This window comes from Rhipicephalus sanguineus, chromosome 2 (genome assembly GCF_013339695.2).
Source record: "Rhipicephalus sanguineus isolate Rsan-2018 chromosome 2, BIME_Rsan_1.4, whole genome shotgun sequence".
Lineage (NCBI taxonomy): Eukaryota > Metazoa > Arthropoda > Arachnida > Ixodida > Ixodidae > Rhipicephalus > Rhipicephalus sanguineus.
Genome location: NC_051177.1, coordinates 213,471,690 through 213,490,508, shown reverse-complemented (window position 1 = coordinate 213,490,508; position 18,819 = coordinate 213,471,690). Strand labels below are relative to the sequence as shown.

The 18,819-nt window shown below is 43.8% G+C and overlaps 1 protein-coding gene across 1 annotated transcript in view; it reads left to right on the top strand.

The window, feature by feature from the left end:
• The first annotated feature begins 10,095 nt into the window (after positions 1-10,095).
• The window catches only part of LOC119384068 (potassium voltage-gated channel protein Shaker), a 289,149-nt gene continuing 280,425 nt past the window's right edge, over positions 10,096-18,819 (top strand). Inside the window, exon 1 of the mRNA XM_049412748.1 lies at positions 10,096-10,284. Coding sequence (XP_049268705.1) covers positions 10,196-10,284 — 89 coding nt within the window. The 5' untranslated portion in view covers positions 10,096-10,195. The remainder of the gene's footprint in view (positions 10,285-18,819) is intronic.

Below are 18,819 nucleotides of genomic sequence, written 5' to 3'. Positions count from 1 at the left end.
ATTAAAACTTAATGTTAACTGTGTGATACAGCCAGCGTATACATCGCAACTGTATAAAAACAGCAAAAAAAAAAACCAAGACCCTGCCTTTACATTGATTGAGGCTGTATGCAGCATTGATGAATTAATGAAGTAGAATAGTATTCTTGTTTGCTTCGCAATGGGCCTCAGCAGTGGTTCGGCTTTTGTGCACGCGAAATTATTGTGACGGGTTTATTAGCGACGAACAATCAAAACATTTCATGTGACTTCAACCAGACCACGTATTCTTGTGTTTGCTACACGACTGGTTGGATTACAGGATCGTAGCTTTTTTGTGTGCACGCTACAGCGATGTCATGTCCAAGACTGCGGTATTGCCCGCTGAATCTCCAAATGAGCGATCAGTAATGTTTGAACTCTCGACGCTTCACGCAACCAGACGTGTTCAGTTGAAATAAATGTTCTGGGTGTTCGCGAAGGCGGAGAAGCAGTGCCACGCCATGTTTTGCTCAATAAACTCAGGAATTTCATCTCTTCTCCTCCTGGCAGTGAGGCAGCGCAGTGGTGGCTGGTCATAAAACACTCGTCACTTGACGGCTGCTCTGCCCACGACTGTTCAACGGTGGTTCCGTGCTGTCCATGCCTTTGAAAACGAGGTGGGGGGGGGGGGGGGGGGAGATGGCGGGAGACAATGGTACCGCGGAAGATGCGTACGCGTTTCGGCCCCTTCTGGCTGGCGGCTATCCTTTGTCAATCAGTGGCGGTTACGCTCCCTCATTTGGGCACCCGGCATTGGTGCGCGCGCGCCCCTCAGTATTCATTCCGGAGTCATCGGGAAAAAACGGAGTCGGATACCGAGCCAGGATGCCGAGAATCTACGGCGATGCCAGTGAGAAAGCAGCTGCCCTGTGCTTCTTCAGACCTGATTGTTTTGACGTTTCCAAGAGCCATCCGCAGACAAGCGCCGATGTGTTCTGACAACTCGCAAACTTTCCGCTGGATTTTTGTATTCGTATAGCGTTCAGTAAGTCGTTTCTTTGCTTTGTCGCATGTTACTTCCCGTGTTTGTCGCATGTGAAATATGTGCGGAGTTTAATAATGTCTACATTAGTGCGTATTATTTTTAGATTTCTTAGTTTGTAAATACCCATGTCGTGGGCTTTTTGTGCGCGTAGAAGTAGGTTAGTTAAGTCCTCGCCCTAAGCGAAGTTATCAGTATTTGCGTGCGTCATTTTTTTTTGTCGAGTTGTCGTGCGCCAGCTAAACATCTGTTTTTTTATTTGTCCTTCGCCACTCGTTTCGCGTGAAGAAACGGTGAATTTGTAACACTCAAATTTTTATTGGTTGGGAAGTTGTCGCACTCTTTTATGCTCTAGCCGCATTCACCGTTTAATAAACAAATAGGCGACGAACTTTCTGGTATTTCAAGGTGGTTATAGATTTCGGCTGCATCGAATGTCTGTTCAAGTGTGGATGTTCATTTATTTCATTTTGTGTCACACTTCACGTTTCACTCACTTTCTTTTGAACCTTCGGTGAACTGACAACTCAAAAGAAGCGCTAACAGGGAGGCTGTGTGTGTTTGTGAGGGGTCCCATTTTCGCGATTTCTAATATGAGAGCATTATTCAAGGTAATTAGTGTGGGGTTTGTGCAGCTGTTATCTGCCAGCAAGCGGTCAGCAGGACAAAGCGCGAAATGCAAAATTTTCAAAACTTGCAGTATCTTTTCCACATATGTATACATGCAGAATAAACTTGTGTTTACTCTCAGCTTTTCTACGCTGATTATCCCTGCTGCTTGCCTAAAAAAAAGCGTGGGCAACATGCATTTATTTACGTGCACAAAAATGCACCCCGTGTTCATTCACATTCAGTGGAAAATGTCGTAAAGATATTGACACAGCCAGTGCTGGGCAATATCGAAGATACATGTATCTTAGATACTATCTTAGATACTCTTTGGGTATCTTCTATCTGTATCGCGATACGTCTCGTAGAACGAATATCTGCATCTGTACTTCCGATACATTCAGCAATGTATCGTGTATTTTAAGGTACAAGATACCGCCATAAAAGCACCACCGTGTGAAACAATAAACGTCGACCGGAATGCTTGTTCTCAAGCTGATATTGCTGCCTGTAAGCCACCTGAATAAAACTAACGAAAATGACATTCGTGTATATTTCCACCACAGCGAGCAGAAGTGATGAGGTTTAGGCGTGCCTATTGGTGGAGCAGAGTCACGTGATGGCGCTCGAGCCATCCAGACGAAAACAAGCGGCAAACGTCTACGCGCAGCCTACCTTTTTAAGGTTTTTTTCTTTTTAGTTATGTTGATGTCATGACACTTGTTCATAGGCACTGCACTCTCCTGCGTACTCCAATGTGTGCGGCGTCTTTCGCACAAATTCTGATGCCGCTATACTGTCGCTATCGAAGTTTGTCTTGCATGGTGCTTCGTTGCTGAGTCTCAAGAATGCAAGAATGGGGTTGCTTTGCGTCTCGCGGCTTTCACATATCAGCGATTTGAATGATCTCGTGGATGTAAGCTGAATTACATAAGTAGGATGAGATAATCTTATATGCAAAGGAAATTTTAACAACCGTCCCACTATCGGTGCCGACGTTAGATACAATAGAACAAGCATTTACGTAACAAGAAATATTTTGACGTACTGTGTCTTTGTTCTTTTTGCTAAATTGTTAGAGAAGTTCTTTCAATCATAATTTGATTGTTCGTACAAGTGCTTTCTTTGTTGTCCTCCATTTGCATCCCATACATTACCTAGTCCCCTGCATAGTTTTAACAGCGAAGCTGTTTAGTAAATCATTCTTTGTCCGACGAACAAAAAAACTGTCACCATCATGAACGGGTATGTGCCACAGAAATTGGGTACATTCCCCTACTCACCTCTGGTCCACTAAAAATGAAGAAGGCAACAGTTAGCCCAACAAATGGCTGCGAAGCGACGGCGGCGAGCCGAAGACACCGAGTACGTACAACGAGAGACCCCGAGTACGTACAACGGGAAAGGCAACGGCGGCTTCGAGAAGATCCCGAAGCGATGGAAGGCCTATGCCAACGACCAAGGAAGGCGCCCGATGCCGTCCGGCTCTTCTACTGGAAAGACTAAGACTGGTGCTAGCCATAAGCTGATCGGTCTCATGAGCCGTAACAGCGAAGTTCATCCCCGCTACAGCCAAGTTCAAGCAACAGTTGAAGCCAAGTTAAAGCAAAAGTTCAACAACGTTACAGCCACGTTCAAGCCAAGTTCAACCTCGCTAAATCCAAATTCAAGAAAAGTTCAACCTCGCTACAGCCAAGTTCAAGTCAAGTTCAAGCCTCGCTACAACCAACTTCTGCCTAGATACAACAATAAATAAGCATGGAAACCGATCAGCTTCGCTCTGTATCGAGCTTTGCGCAGCTTAGTGCAAGCTTTGAGCCATCTCTTTCGCCCGTCTGTTTATTTTAATACGTCTTTTGTAACCTGCTGCTAAAATACGTTCTCTGCTTTATTCTTATTTTTAACTGTCCGCGAACGTGCATGGTTTGATACATACTTCGCAGGTTTTCTTTAAAAGCCCGAAAATATTCACCACGCAGCGTACATGCCGCGTGGTGAATATGGATCGGTCATTTTTAAATGCGCTCTAGGATGTGTCGAAGCGCAGTTGGCGCTAGAGTGGATAATAAAAATGTCGCAGTATTGACCTTATTTAATTAACCAGCTAAGCTTAGTACAAAACATGCCATAACGAGCGCCATATGACGGTAAACCAAATACCTCTGACTTCATTCAGCGGCGGTTAACCACATTTTTTTTTTCAATATTTGGTTCTAATTACGTGAAACGCCTTGTATACTTATTCACTTTGATTGTTTAGCACGGAACCACCTTGCTATTTGACTTACATATTGGTTTTGCTTTGTTTAGGTCACCTTAAATTATTGTTATTGTTAGAAACCTGCAGGTAAGCAGAGCCAGAAGTGGCAGTAGGGTGAATAGCAGTGATAACCTGCGGCGCTTTGTGCCTCTAGAGCACGTCTGAGACGTTTCCTGGCGGCTAAGGTTCTCTCGGAGAAGAAACTGTAAAAGATTGCACGTTAGTGAACATGTTCCCAGCAAACGCTTTACGCCAGCAGATAAGTAAAATATGAAAAATCACTGCAGTTCTATGTCCTCAATTAATTGTGAGCGCCGAATGTGTAGTTCATCGTCTTCACACGATGTGTCACGAACGATATCGCTACTAACGTTGTTGCTGCTCTACATACACCTGTGGGTGGATGCGTTATTAAGAAAACGGTAATACTCTTGCGGACGAGGTAAGACTGCACAGCGGTATTTGTGCCATCGTGAGGAGGCATCTTAATAAGGTTCTTGCAAGTAGATGGCAACCTGCTAGCTGGTCGCCAAGTAGAGCCGCGACACACATAAATTACAGAAGTGTCAAGCAAAAACCACTAACAGCGCAGCGGTTAAAGGGCTGTCATGTTAAACAGCCAAACAAACCCCAATAAGTTGTTTAGGAATGAAACTAATACACCTTGAGCAAGAAATTTAGTATCTTGTGATACAAACAGGTGTTTTGTTAAATTTATACAAAGTTGGTCGCAGTTAAGAAATTTAAAAGTAAACACATTTCTACATAGGCCTTTGCTGCTTCATTATATAAATCTCTAATAGCAAATTTGCAAATGTATCAAAGTATCTTAAAGGGGTCATGAACCACTTTTCCAAGTAATGATCTAATGGCCTCAGTATCGGAGTGTACTGCCTCCCGAATCGATTGCCGCAAAAATTTCTCGAATCCGTCAAGAATCAGCGGAGTTACGGGGGTTTGGCGCACGCTCCCAGCGCTTTCTCTCTTTTCTCGTGCCGGCGAGCGCACTGGAAGCTAGACAGGGAGGGACGGCATGGGGGAAAGAAGTTACGCCAGCGCGCGTCATGAAACGCGATCGCTCTCCCGCTGTGATTCGCTTGCGCGAGTGCGGCTACCGTGTACTGAGGAGTGCGGCGCCGGCAAGTGGCGGCACCCTGCGGCAAGAAGCGCATCTGATCTGAACGCCGCTCTCGATTTACGTCGGCTATCGGCCAATAAGCATGCTATGTCTCTTGCGACGTACAGCGGACAGACGCCCCACCCACCGACGAGAGTGAGAACCGGCCTCTGTTTGAAAAGAGGGTGCCTGGGGAAACGGCAACTTCGCGCTCCGCTTGTGGCCATTACGCGGCGCGCACGACTGTAATATTTAGCAGAGCAGTTCATAGCCGTGTCAGCTTTCCGCAGGATGTGTTTTTTCAATCAGCCCAAGGGGTGCTTCATGACCCCTTTAAGATACAATTGGGAAGTATCGTATCGGATACAATTATTCCCGAAGTATCTTGTATCTGTATCTCAAATACTTCTTGCCCGAGTATCTTGTATCGTATCGCGATACAATTTCAAAGTATTTTCGCCCAGCCCTGGACAGCCAACGATAAAGGCTGGCAAAAAATATTGGACCTGTCAATATCTATACCATGTCGGCGATACGTAAGAAGGACAATGCTGGCTACAGCCATGTTTGCCATTATTGGCGATATGTTGGACGAACAATATTGGCTACAGCCATTTTTGCCAACATTGGGCCATCATTGGCTTCCAATTTTGGACTAATGCACCATAAGGCCTACTTTTGTATCATGGGCAAATAAGTTATTCATCCAGCGATCTGGAATATGCAAAGGGTCGTCTGTCGCGTCTATTCTTAGTAAAATATTTTTTAGTAAATTTGACAATGGAACTGAGCGGCAGATTTCTGGAACTGCTAAACATATCTTCACGTACGTAGATGACTTCCTGATATTCACACATACAGCAGATTCCTCTCAAGGGATAGTTAATGGTTTAAGGGCGTTTAGGGACAATAGTATGGGCCTTAATTTCACTGCATAGCTGTCTAAAAATAACGAGTTGCAGTTCTAGGCTTTAAAGTTGGTCTTTAATAGGGAAGACATTTGCTGGTGTTACCATCGAAGAAGCGCTAAGGCAATGCTAGATTACGCGTCCGGGCACTCTAAGTTAGTAAAGAGGGCAATAGTTAAATCTTGTCTCATGCCCGCTTTACAAAAATCGTGTGGTCATCTAATAAGTGATAGTTTCAAGAGTCATTTGGAGAAATTCCAGAAGTCCGGTTACCCCAAGCAGTTAATTTTCACAGTATGCAAGGTCCGAGCCAGAGAAATAAAGGGCAGAAAACAGGGAGCCAGTTCGGAGTCAAAGGAGCACGGGAAAATTGCTGTCATTTCATATGTGCACAAGTTGGCACTCAACTTGAAACATGTTGGCAGTAGATACAGCGTAGACGTGAAGTTTTTGGCAAAAAACAAACGGGCAAGCTTGTGGTCGCGCGTTAATAAGCACATAGATTCACAAGTTTGCTGCGTGAAACACCAAAACATGTTTGTGAAATGCCCGAAGGCGGTAGTTTATATGATTCATTTTTCTTGTGGTAAAGCCTACATCGTACAATCTGGAAGATGCATAAATGATTGTCTTAGAGAACACCACGCATGTATTAAGCCGTCAAGTAACACTCATCTTGCAGATCACTGTAAAAAACTGCCGATATTACCCTTTGTTTAAAGAAATCGAAATCATTTTTCGACATCAAGTGAGCTTACGGGCGAGATATTAGAATCGTACCACATCCGGAAGAGGGGACCGTGTTAGTAAAACCACAGTTGGGCTGCACGATAAGGAATACGAGTATCTAGATACGTTGTGCTTGCAATATCTAATAAATTACATGTAACGCGAAAAATTCTTGTAATCCCGATACGAGTGCCTTTTTTGTTGCGCCCTGCTCTGTTACGCATGCCCGAACAACCATGTATCTGCTTTATATACTTTTTCTGATTAATAAAGCTTCTGTTAGTGTAAGCGTTGCCCTGTCTGCTTCCTCTTGTCTCTGGTTTTCGCTGCGCTTCAACCAAATTTTGGAATATGAACGTATGAACGTAAACCAATTGGCCCAACTTGCCATCTTCCTGTGTAACAAATAAACGAGACATTGATTCACTCCCCTTGTTCGTTCTTTCATAACGAAAAGTGGCAGCGCGAAGCGCAGTATGCCTACAAATTAGCTCGATTCCGGGGCTTTAAGCGGTCGTGCATGTTAGCTAGAAGGAAACAGCACCCGTTTGCAAAATATTGACTGGATATATTCCGTCCCCGCAGTAATGATATACTAGCTCGATATAATGAATTCGTTCGAAGCAGCTTGCAGCACGAAGCATTCCCAGCAGCTGCGTTCTTTTATAGGATTAGGAGTGCTTTGGTCTGGGCAAGTCGGTGCGATATTTGCCAAGTTAACCAGCGCGAAAGACGACACGAAGGACACGTGTACAACAGGACCAGTGCTGGGTTTTATTCGATGAAGGTGCTTTTATTAGTGTCACTCTTCACCACCGTAAAGAAGCCACACGCACAAAAGTAGCCAGTAATAACAACACACATGACTGCTATCTCTTCACAAAAACCAAGGCGACAACATAGTTGAATATAGAGAAGCGCATGGCAAGTGTCGAATCACTCTGAAATAATAAAATCACAGATTATCACTCTATAACATGTTGGTGCGCATATTTAGCATCTCGTTAAAACACAGCACTGCGCGTGCATCTCCCAAATTAGCACAGAACCAGATATTAAGATGACTAAAACGTGGCAGGTTAAAGATGATAATGTACCCAATTCGAAAACTGAAACAAAAGAAAAAAAAGAGAAACGGAAGGTGGAGGATGCTCTGCCATGCAGAAGTTTGCTCATCATACGAAAAGCGAATCATATCTAATTAAAAACCTAAAAACTGGTCTAAAGCCTAAAACCAGTGTTAAAAGCGCTGGGCCTGTTGTACATGTTTCTTTCGCCTCGTCATTTATTGGATTTCGTTCGTATGACATTTCTAGAAAGCGTTTTCGTTTATGATATTTACTCATTCAAAATACTTGCAACAGCCGACGGAATTGTTCTGGGAAAAGGAATACATAGCTCTTGTCAAAAAAAAATATTAAGCAACACACGCCCACACACAGTATGCCAGGAGACCATTCAGTGCGCTCGACGACGGGGAGGGTGGGAGCTTTCCTTCTTTTTTCACGGATCAGATAAACGACAGTGCTAAGTTATTTACTTGTATGTACATATATTTTGTCTAGGGATACGATTGCCATAGCAAAAATTGCTAGTGCTTTACACCACAGCTGCACTGTCTTTATCTATGTTCCCTGTTCCGTCGTTTAGAGTTTCAGAGCTCGAAGCACAAATGTCAAATGAAGCTCGTGCTTCAGCTTGCAATATATAAGTATTTCCACCTTGAAAATTGTGCACTTGCGGAAAACAATAATTCCAGCATCGTGTGGAACGGGCCGCTCAACGGGTGAGCTTCCATGCAAGTAGTATTCGAGACGAGAGGCGAGGCGCAGCGAACAGTGCCAGAGCGTGCAAACCAGCGCCATCTGCCGCATGTGTAGCGCAGCTCCACGTGACGTCACGAATGCGCGCGACGGCTGCAGTCGGCGGACGCGCGGGCGGGCCCAGTGGCTCGCGCGTCGGCCGGCGGCCAGCGGGCTTCCCCGCAGCGCTCTCTGCCGCGCGCCCGCCAACCTGCCATCTTGAACAGCACGCCTCCTGGAAGACAGCTGCGCTGCACGCGCGCTCTTCGCGCCCCGAACGCGCACGGTTATCGGCAAGGTGTCCGCGCGTGCGCCGGCTGCAAGTGTCATTGACAGTCCGACCTCCGACTCGAAGAAGGAACTCTTGACAACGTTTGTGCCAAAGACCTCTCCTGTTGGCTGGTTAAATTGTCCACGCTCTTCCCGTCCCGACAACAGTACCTGTGTTTTGTACGGCGCACTTCTAAGCTGCTTTTCAGTCGCCTCTTCGGTCATATTACTCCGGCCGCCGCTTTTGCTGCTTCTACCTCTCTGCTACGTCCAGCTTTTGTGACCAGGGTTCTTTGCCGATGTGGAGAGCATCGACTTGCTGTACTGTGTCCCAAAGCTCACAATGTCGCTAGGCAGCCGCGATTTTCTTCGCCCTCTGTCGATAGAAAGCCATTCACATCAGCAGTTGACGAGTTCTGAGAGTCGATCGTATTACTGGAACCAAGAGGCACTTGGACGCCATCGAGCACTGTTGCTCGCCTCTACACACTTCTACAATCTCGAGTGAAGTCGCCTATGGTGCTCAACACAACGGAAGACCCGGTTTGTCAGCGATGGATACATGTATACTGCGGTCTCACGTCGGGACCGGTGTTTGCGCACTCAAAAATTGATCTGCGGAAATTGGGACGTGCCCGTCGGCGAGAAAAGAATGTCTAAAAGCGCCGTCTGAATAGCCGCGCGAAGTGATGAAGCGGAGAAAGGGGCCCCTGCACTGAAGATCCGATTCTGATATGCCGCTCAGCTGAGCCCATTTATCTTGGAATGAAGCCACGAGCCCCCTGCGCGACCTGACTTTGCTTGGCGTTCGAACGCTTTATTTTGCACCGGGACGACAGCAGGCCGGCTGACGCGAAGGCGGACGAGTTCATCGCGGTGCCGTTGCGTAAACATCAGCACCGTTAGTACGCGCAATAACCAACAAAGCCGACGACGGCAGGCGGCAGACGTGAGAAGTCGTATAAACAAAGCAGACCCATCCTCCGTGTCGGAAGCGTGGCAACGCACCAGTCAAGTGGACGCTACGAAGGACGTTTCATATCGGGTGTGACAGGTGGGCTTAAGGCGAGTGTTCTACGACAATCACGCGGTGCCCGCAACATTGGTCTGCTGCGCCCGTCGTCCCAATGTGCGATCATGAATCTCGACGCATCCAAAACATTTGTCAGCTCGTCACTGGTCCCTCACTGGCTCTCGTGGGCAGACGGTGCTACGCGAGCTTCGCATGCCCGTCTTTTAGCAATAGGAATTGACCATCACGTTGATTTCGCCATAGTGACCAGTCTGATTTCACCCTTGCAGGGACGTCGTCTCTTTCTTTCATAATCGGATAATCTGTGCCCTCAGTGGGATGCGTCGAAGGCGTTGCCGCGCTTGTGACCTGGTTCTTGTTCGTACCGGCGGTGGCAGTGATCGTGATGATGATGGTGATGTGCGCGATGTCCAGCAGCCAAGTGTGGTGCGTACGTTCCTGTAAGGACTAATGCTACCGATGTCATGGCGGCCGTTGGCATATGGTCCCAAGCCGGAACCGGCGGTCAAGAAACGCAGCTACCGCCGGAAATACTGCACGACTATAATTGGCAGTAAGTGATCAACGCTCTAGTAATATAACGCTCATAATACTTCTTTTCTGTTTTACAACCGTCGAAAGAAGTGGGGCCTCGTTGTCCTACTACGGTGAGTCGGAAAAGATGTGAACGTGCTATTTCTGTTTGTATAGAGAAAAAATTGCCACTCGTACGTTTGATTTCCTGGTTACTAAAGTGTGGAACACAATGTAATATTATTTTAGGCGCTTCAGAAATGTTAATAATGGTACACGCGCAGATTGAAAAAGAAGAAAGCAAAGGCCACGTCCAGTTTGCTGTCGTTACCTGCGTAGTCAAATAAACTGTGCATCTACTTGCGCACTTTCACCGAAGCTAGCCAGTCCTATTGACTGCTTGCGATATTGCCTATCATCGTTACTGTAACTTGTGAAAATTCACTTATGTAATGTATGTTTGCTATAGCTTCACCAATTCACAGTAATTCTTATCACAAATTTTGTGCATGCAGCAGCTGTTCCCGGGGGCACCATTTATTTCATCTGCACCTTGATGCGCATATTGCCCGATAACGGGCATACTTTAAAAAGTTCCGCCTTTTCAAGCGTAAAAAGGTTTGGCTCATCGTTAAGCTGGAGGGTGCCCATTAAGCTTGTATGCTTGCCAGTTCTGACTACTAGCGTGCATTTTAATAATAACAACATGTGAAAAACAACGAGCTACATCGCTCTTTCGGTGTCCATCTCACCTTCGCCTGTTGACAGAATTTTTCCGCAGCCGTCGCTGCTTGTCTGACCGGTGTAGCTATGACAAAGTCTTTCTACATTGCATCATGCGTTATTTTTCTAATAACTACGCCTTGGTGACGCCAGTGTCATCAATAATGTGAACTTTTTTTGGCGAATGCGAGAGAAATGTATAACGTCCCGATACAAACGCGCATGCGGACGAGGTATCCAGAATATTAGCAGCATGTCAAGACGCAGCGTGTTTGTATGCGCTAACTATTACGAGGAAATGCCTAATGCCCTGGTCCATTAGCACGTCAGTACCTTCATTAGTAGTCGCAACAGTAAGCTCAAGCATACCTTACACATCAATTCAATACTGAATGTATTACGCACTTGTGATATACGACCGCATACGTGCGCGACCACTATTAAACTATTACGGTAAATTTCTACGCTTTGAAATACCTTACAAAACTGATTTACACGTCATATCGTCCCATAAAGGAAACATTTTAACGATGTCTTGATTGCTCATGGTTTGCCCCCCATACGTTGAGCTTGAACACCAGTATCATAGTTCGCGTCTATATACATGCCAAAATGTCTCAGTAATTACTAAGTACAATTCATCGTTCGTATGAATGAATTTACCGTCTCGTAGTTGAAAACGTCCACGGAGCTCATCCTTTGTAAAGCCTGACACGGTGCTGATAATAGGCTAATAATAGCCTTGCTGCAATGATTGATTAGCAACCCATTTTCAGGGACAACTCTAGTAGAAACCATGTTTTATTACGGGGCCTACAGTCACAAATACTCTTTTTCGTAAGGGACGACAATCACCGCAGTGATTGTGCCAGCAAATTGAGTTCTGCACAAAATGGTCATCTGCAAACGCGTTTATTAAATACTTCTGAAATACTTTGATCAAACTGATTGTATACACAATGAGCCGAGCGGCTCTCAACTCGGCGATTACAAGCGTGCTCTTAGAACGGAAGCAGATAAAATATTTTGTTTGGCAATATTAGTGCCACATTGAGCGTACTTTGCACTGCGGAGAAAATCGACCCAAAGACTGAACACACACTGTTACAAAGTGATTGCAAGGCTTTGTGCGAACTGTCAGGAGAGGAATATTTCAGGCTTTGGACAATGGGGGTGTCTAAGAAAGCCCCTCCCCCCCGTTTCACTGCGGAGAACGTAATTGTCAGTCAACAACCTGCCGTCTTCCTCTAGGCCGGGCTCTTCTACATGCATGCGCGGCAGCTCCGCAGGGATGCCTGCAAATGACCCATCTTCGCATTTCAAGTGTGTGCGGAATGCGGTTTTGCACGGAAAGATGATCATCAATTGAGCGTAAATTCTGAACGGTAGCGCAAAGAAGCACACGGACGGTGACAGATCAAGACGGGACACAGCGCTGTGTCCCGTCTTGATCTGTCGCCGTCCGTGTGCCTCTTTGCGCTAACGTTCAGAGTTGTGCACTAACAACTAGCCCATCTGTCTGTCCTCTTCATCAACTGAGTGCTTCTGCCGGGGTATCTATCGTGGGACATGTGTTTGCGAATAGTGGTCTACGGGTGCGAACTGATGCCATTGTTCGTCAAACCTTGACATCTTCAAGAAGGGACAACCCCCTTTCACTCGTGGCGGTTATGGAGAGAGGGTTAAGTGGACGCCCTCTTGGAGGCGGTGATCGTGGGCGTTACAGGAATGTTCCCTTCAAACGGACGCTTGCGAAGGGATTGAACCTTTCCAATTAAGGTATTTCCACAACTAGGGATTTCAACTGTATATAACAGGCCCCCGAGTTCCCGCTCGGCACGATTTTTTCGCCATTTCAAGATGTAAATACACTTGTGCTGAGTTCTGCGTTGTGCTGAGTTCTGCGTTGTGCGACGTCTCTCTGCTCCAGAGACGTCGATGGGCCTGCGGTTCGACTTCTGCGCTCAGCACATCGCTACCCGCTGGTCGCCTCTTGCAGCCGGCCAGTCGCAACAACACACATGTTGCGATGTGCGTATAAAGTAGAATATCAACAAAAGAGCGCTTAAGACGAGACGAGAAGAAGAGACAGGCTTAAACTCTGTTTTATTCGTCTACTACAATGCACCAACAAGCCCAATCGAGTACACTGCTCAAGTGCTTGTGTTCTTATTGCTGCGCCTGTTGGATCACTGCCATAGCTGTGGCATTTGAGTCAGATAGCTTTATTTATTTATTTATTTATTTATTTATTTATTTATTTATTTATTTATTTATTTATTTTATGTATTCTCAATCAGGGACAATTTACATTACAGAGGGGTGTGGTACTCAAACTAGTGATGCAGAACTATCGATTGTACTATCGATACTATCGATAGCTGAGTCACTATCGAACTATCGATGGTAAAAGATACTATCGATAGTGCTATCGATAGTAAGTACTATCGATAGTTTAAAATCAACAGCGCGAACTCATTGCAGAATAAATCTGGTTCCCCGCGCATGTGGTACATAGTGGAGCCGGAGGAGCAGGCTGAAGGGCAAGAAAGTCGACATGCTTGCGTTCTTCACCAGAGTGCTTCGCTGAAACATGGTCATAAAGTCAAACTATTAAGCTGTAGCGGAAATAAGCCGTTACATGGGGTGGAACTGCGAGGCTTCAGTTTTATATTGTATTTGATGATTGCAAAATAAAAAAAATATCAAGAACTAAGTTTGTTAATTGTAAGATGTAACTGGTTGCTTTTAAATATTAATTTTTGATGGACATATGCCGCCATTTTCACTGCTCAAATAATTTCTCTCGATAAAAATTTCCTCATAAATTAAGCAAAGCTGATAGTAGGCTATCGCAAATATTTTGGCAATATGGCCAGCCAGCAACAGCCTCGTTATTGGCACCACTATGGATAGTTTGTCACGTGGCTGTGACGGTGAAGAATGCTACAGCAAGACTGGGAAATACGAAGCTCTTCTTTTGCTCGAAGTTGTGCCCACAGAATCAAAACTCGGAATACAAGCGATACAGGCTGCGCACTGATTGCGGCGAGAACAGTCGCCGGCCGTCGAGTAATCTGACAATCGGTGGAAGGCTTCATCTTTTATACATCAGTCATCAAACCTTCCAGCGTTATCGCTGGTGCTCGCGTAAGCTCTCGAATAAACTTGCATATTCGCGTCCGGCGCGTAATCTTAAAATGTCAAACAATCGCGAAGCTTCTCAATACAATGTGGCACGGCCTGCGTCAAACGCTACTAACAGTCTGTGGGTGAAACCTGAATACGTAAAAAATTAACACGCGTGGCAGTAATATCGCTAGTAATATTAGCGATGGTACTACCGATTCGACTATCGATAATTTATCGATAGTAGTACTATCGATAGTTTGTTTACACTATCGATAGTTTCAAAGAAACTATCGATACTATCGATAGTCAATTTACCGATAGTTCTGCATCACTAACTCAAACTCTCTGATTCGTATTAAAATAACATAGTGCGTCTTTTTATTACGCAATTAAATTGCCTAAAGCAACGCCTTCTTAGCTTAGCGAAAATGCAAAATTCAAAAGATTGTTTCAGTTTAGACAGAGAGGAATTCTTAATCCGCTCTGTGCTTAATATAAAATGTGAAAAATACACCTATAGTTTCGCGATTCACTTCGGACTTCATGATTGATGTGGTGGGGCAAGTATATTGGACGAGTAATTATATCACATAAAGAGTGCTGTGCCGCTGTAGCTCATGAAGAAAACAAATGCAACCAAGATTACGGCAATGTAATGAAGAAGGTCCGTAGCTGTTGCTGATGTTTCTAGTGATGTTTTAATCTTGCTTGTTTAAATCTCGCACTGCTTGCCCGTCATGAAAAGGAAATGAATAAGTAGTATAAGGATTTAAAGCGATCCATGATGCAAAAATATTGTGGTTTTCGAGAAAGCATTGAAACAAATATAAGGATTGACATCAGAGAAATAAAGACCAGCCTGAACTTCATGAAGTAACGCTACGAATCAATGAAGGTGTCCGTGGAACTAATTGAGACAGAAAATCAGGTCCTGAAAGAAATGTCAAAGTATTGAAGGATGAGCATGATGCGCTGCGTGCAGAGCTGAACAAAAACGAAACTAGACATACAAAACGAACAGCAATCGAGATGCTATAATGTAGACGTCAGGGGCGTTCCCCACGCCTCTAAGGAAAACAACATAGAAATTGCCAAAAAACTAAAAGTAATTTGCATTCCTCTTCATCATCATCATCATCAGCCTGTCTACGCCCACTGCAGGGCAAAGGCCTCTCGCATGTTCCGCCAATCAACCCGGTCCTGTGCTTTCTGCTGCCACGTAATACCTGCAAACTTCTTAATCTCATCTACCCACCTAATTTTCTGTCTCCCCCTCACGCGTTTGCCATCTCTTGGAATCCAGTCAGTTACCCTTAATGACCACCGGTTATCCTACCGACGTGCTACGTGCCCGGCCCATATCCATTTCTTCTTCTTGATTTCAACTATGATGTCCTTAACCCCCGTTTGTTCCCTGACCCACTCTGCTCTCTTCCTGTCTCTTAAAGTTACACCTATCATTTTCCTTTCCATCGCTCGCTGCGTCGTCCTCAATTTAAGTTGAACCCTCTTTGTAAGTCTCCAGGTTTCTGCTCCGTGGGTAAGTACCGGTAAGATGCAGCTGTTATATACCTTCCTCTTGAGGGATAGTGGTAGATTACCATTCATGATTTGATAATGCTTGCCGAATGAGCCCCAACCCATCCTTATTCTTCTAGTTATTTCACTCTCATGGTTCGGCTCCGCGGTTACTACCTCTCCTAAGTAGACGTACTCCTTTACAACTTCCAGTGTCTCGCCACCTATCGCAAAGCGCTGTTCTCTGCCAAGATTGTTCCACATTACTTCAGTTTTATGCATATTAATTTTCAGACCTACTCTTCTACTTTCCGTATCCAGTTCAGTAATCATGAGCTGCAATTCGTCTCCCGCGTTACTCGTCAATGCAATGTCATCAGCGAATCGTAGGTTACTGAGATACTCTCCATTAACTCTTATCCCTAACTCTTCCCAATCTAGGGCCCTGAAAACTTCCTGTAAACATGCGGTGAATAACATTGGAGAGATCGTGTCTCCCTGCCGTACGCCCTTCTTTATTGGGATTCTGTCGCTTTCTTTATGGAGGACTATAGTGGCTGTGGATCCGCTGTAGATTTCTTCCATTATGTTTATATAGGCTTCGTCGATGCCTTTTCATTCATTCATTCATTCATTCATTCTCTTTATTTTCCAGAATAAAACGAAAACATTACATTCTGGATGGTCTCCTGGGCTAAAAGCTGTAATGAAACAGCTTGACTAGGGCCCAGAAGACCAATGACATGGCAACAAGTGACCGGTGAAAATATTTGCACCAAATTTACAAGATATATCACACATTGTACAAAAAAATATTTACAAAAACAAAGCATATAACAATACCCGTGTAAGCGTAACAGGGAATGATTTTTGAATAAACACATCTCTAACAACAAACAACACTAACAGAATACTCAAATTTATTTACAGAAAAGAAATTATAATACTACAAGTACAAGGAAAAAAAAACAGCAATAGTACACCTGTAATTCTGGCAGTAAACTACACGAAACAATAATATCAACACAATATAATAAAGAAAAACATGGTAGCTAATCATATACAACAATATACAGTGAAATGTAGTACAACATTAAGAATAATTGAAATGTATGAATACATTAGTAATTCAGAAATATTTCACGTAATGTATTTAGCGCAGGTTTATGTAAATGTTTATGCTTATTAAGAATACATGGGAGGTTATATTTCAATGACTGCAGTTTATAGTCAGTGCGAAAGCGCGGTATGAGCCATCCTCCTACATTACGAGTATTGATAGCATGACTGTTGCGTTGCAGTTTAGCAGTTAACTCGATAAATTGCTTAAATGAAGAAGAACATATGTAAAATGATCGCAGGATGCGGAACTCGTACATATATTGGATTTTAATTATACTGTACTTGCGAAAATATGTCGATGTCGGTGATAAATAACCAGTGTTGGCAATGTGACGGACAGCTTTCTTCTGCAAAAGCAATATTCTGTTGATGTTACGTTGAGTTGTAGTAAGCCAAACCAGACTGCAGTAATTTATATGTGATTGAAACAGTGCTTGATATATGCTGACTTTTATTTGTGTAGGGAGAATTTCTCGACAACGCGACAGAGCTCCCGCTGTAAAAGAAAGTTTCTTGCATAAATGACTTACGTGAGAGTCCCAACTTAGATGAGATGAAAATGTTACACCGAGAATTTTATGTTCTTCTACAATATCTATTTTTTGGTCTGCACAAATAATATCTTGTTTAACGTTCAGAATTTTATTTCTAGCTCTAAATATTATTACCTTCGTTTTCTTAGGGTTAATTTTAAGTTTATTTGATAATGACCATGATGTAATATTGGAAAAGAAACGATTACAACTTTCTATCAACCTATCTGTATCTGCGCCGGAAAACAAGACCGTGGCATCATCAGCATATAATATAAATTTTACCGACTTGTTGATATTAACAATATCATTTATAAAAACATTGAAAAGAAGGGGCCCTAATACACTTCCTTGCGGGACACCTCTACTGACAGGCAATGAAGATGAGTGATGGTTACCTAAACACACACATTGTGATCGTTCTGCTAAATATGATTTTATTAAAGCCAGGGGAGTGCCTCGAACACCATAGATTTCTAACTTATGAAGTAGCGTGCTATGGTCAATGGAATCGAAAGCCTTGGTGAAATCAATGAACAAACCTAATGTAAATAGCCTGTTTTCGATGTTCTCTAAAATAATTTCTTTTAGCCTTAACAAAGCTAACTCCGTAGACCTTCCTTTACGGAAACCAAACTGAGCGTCGCTTATAATGTCACTTCTAGTGAAAAAGTTGGATAATCTGGAATGTAGCATTTTTTCGAAACCCTTAGCAAACACCGGAATAATCGATATTGGGCGATAGTTTCCCAGCAAGTTTTTGTCGCCACCTTTAAACAGAACAGACACACGAGAGCGCTTCATTTCACGGGGAAATTCCCCGGACTCTACTGCTAGATTAAATATGTACACAAGTACAGGGGCTAAATGCTCTAAAACAAATTTTATGGGACCGATCTGAAGATTGTCAATATCTAATGCACTGCTGTTCTTAAGACTCATAAATGTTCTGAATACTTCTGGTTCGTCTGCCGGGTTGAGAAATATGCTTTCAGCATTTCTAATAATTGAGCTATTCATTTGCAGGGTATTCTTAATTGACGGTATACCAGAAGTGAAATATTTATTGAAAGAATCGGCAAGTATTGCACCAGTTAGTACACGATTGTTTAACGTAATTTCACGTGGCATGAAGTCTGCCTTGTGGCGTCCTAAAACACTGTTTATTGCTTTCCAAGCTGCATCAGGGTACTTGTACAGATACCAGAAAAACAACTTTTCATAATACGCTATCTTCGCCTTTCGAAGAGCGCTGTTTAGTTTATTTCTGAAAGCTTTATACTGCTGTAGTAATTCTTCCTCTCGCGATTTCAAGAATGCATGGAAAAGCTTATTTTTTCGGTTTATCAAACGCCTAATAGCAAATGTGACCCAAGGTTTTCTTATTTTCTTTGACGGTTTAAACGTTTTAAAAGGAAAATGAGTGAGGTAGATATTTGTAAAAGATTCTATAAATTTTAAGTACGCTTCATGAACATCTCTAATCATATAAACGAAAGACCAGTCATGCATGCTAACGGCACGCTTGAAAGCCTGCAGTGACTCAT